Here is a 1,668-nt window from a genome sequence, read left to right on the forward strand (position 1 = left end):
TCATTTGCAGTAACTGATGCTGTGTCAACACTCTGAACATGTGACGTGTTTAATGAGACGATGCAACTGTGTTTATCTCGTTGACCTTAATTTGACAAACATGAAAAGTGTATTAAAATTTTATACTTTTATTCAACATCGCGTAATTGCATGTTTGGGGTAGGTGAATGTCAAGGGCGGTGTCAGGTGAGAAAACGTCCGGGTGGGATAGTGACAGAATATCCGACCGGACCATCTCTCACAGCCTCTTAACTCTAGAATATGGACTGTCGCTATCTCTGAAAGTATATGATATTATATTAATAGAATCAACTCATAAATTGAAAAGGAGCCCTAATGAGAAGGAAGAACCTGTGAAAAGCTAGACTTGCTTCATTTAGGGCTTTCGCATTACAGAAAGAGGTAGGCGGAAGGAAAATAATGGTTCAGGAACTGTGAGACAGGCTACCCAGAATGTAATACTAAATATTCCATTAGATGAGAACGACCTTGTTCGTTCCAAACCCAAAATACCCATCGCTGCTTGTTCCTCGGCTCGTCAATATTTAACCCACAACTGATCTTCCATATGTCGGTGTCATCAGTGACGGCTTGACTGCTTCAACAACATCATCAACGAAGAAGCTTAGGCTGTATGTTGATACGTGTGTTTGTTTTTGTAACCAGTAATATACCTTGTGTTAGTTGTGCAGAACCCGCGGAGTACCGGGGTCACAAAAGGTCTCCCGCAACCCACGCATGTAGCGTCGACATAACGGGTCGAGTGGTCAGGCACGGCTACTGGGTGGTCAAGCACGGCTTCTGGGTGGTCAGGCACCGCTACTGGGTGGTCAGGCACGGCTACTGGGTGGTCAGGCACGGCTGCTGGTTGGTCAGGCACGGCTTCTGGGTGGTCAGGCACGGCTTCTGGGTGGTCAGGCACCGCTACTGGGTGGTCAGGCACGGCTACTGGGTGGTCAGGCACGGCTTCTGGGTGGTCAGGCACGGCTACTGGGTGGTCAGGCACGGCTACTGGGTGGTCAGGCACGGCTACTGGGTGGTCAAGCACGGCTTCTGGGTGGTCAGGCACCGCTACTGGGTGGTCAGGCACGGCTACTGGGTGGTCAGGCACGGCTTCTGGATGGTCAGGCACCGCTGCTGGGTGGTCAGGCACGGCTGCTGGGTGGTCAGGCATGGCTGCTGGGTGGTCAGGCACGGCTGCTGGGTGGTCAGGCACCGCTGCTGGGTGGTCAGGCACCGCTGCTGGGTGGTCAGGCACGGCTACTGGGTGGTCAGGCACGGCTACTGGGTGGTCAGGCACCGCTACTGGGTGGTCAGGCACGGCTACTGGGTGGTCAGGCACGGCTTCTGGGTGGTCAGGCACCGCTACTGGGTGGTCAGGCACGGCTACTGGGTGGTCAGGCACGGCTTCTGGGTGGTCAGGCACGGCTGCTGGGTGGTCAGGCACGGCTACTGGGTGGTCAGGCACGGCTGCTGGGTGGTCAGGCATGGCTACTGGGTGGTCAGGCACGGCTACTGGGTGGTCAGGCACGGCTACTGGGTGGTCAGGCACCGCTACTGGGTGGTCAGGCACCGCTACTGGGTGGTCAGGCACCGCTACTGGATGGTCAAGCACGGCTACTGGGTGGTCAGGCACGGCTACTGGGTGGTCAGGCACGGCTACTGGGT

General features: G+C 55.5%; 1 protein-coding gene across 1 annotated transcript; it reads right to left on the reverse strand.

Moving 5' to 3' along the window:
• Positions 1-238: 238 nt before the first annotated feature.
• Positions 239-1,174, reverse strand: LOC139476944 (splicing factor 3A subunit 2-like). Its single transcript, XM_071259502.1, has 2 exons — positions 675-1,174; positions 239-278 (listed from the first exon to the last, which is right to left on the reverse strand). The coding sequence occupies exons 1-2, from the start codon at positions 1,172-1,174 to the stop codon at positions 239-241; spliced, it is 540 nt and encodes a 179-aa protein (XP_071115603.1).
• Positions 1,175-1,668: the final 494 nt, after the last annotated feature.

This window comes from Haliotis cracherodii, unplaced genomic scaffold, assembly GCF_022045235.1.
Source record: "Haliotis cracherodii isolate W230 unplaced genomic scaffold, xgHalCrac1.p SCAF_30, whole genome shotgun sequence".
In the NCBI taxonomy this organism is placed as follows: domain Eukaryota; kingdom Metazoa; phylum Mollusca; class Gastropoda; order Lepetellida; family Haliotidae; genus Haliotis; species Haliotis cracherodii.

What these genes read in the sequence shown, in the direction of transcription:
- LOC139476944 (XM_071259502.1), bottom strand. Translation starts at nt 1,174, where the DNA reads ATGCCTGACCACCCAGCAGCCGTGCCTGACCACCCAGCAGCGGTGCCT. An exon ending in TTCTGCACAACTAACACAAG is followed by an intron (nt 279 to 674) that starts GTATATTACTGG and finishes ATATACTTTCAG; the next exon opens with AGATAGCGACAGTCCATATT.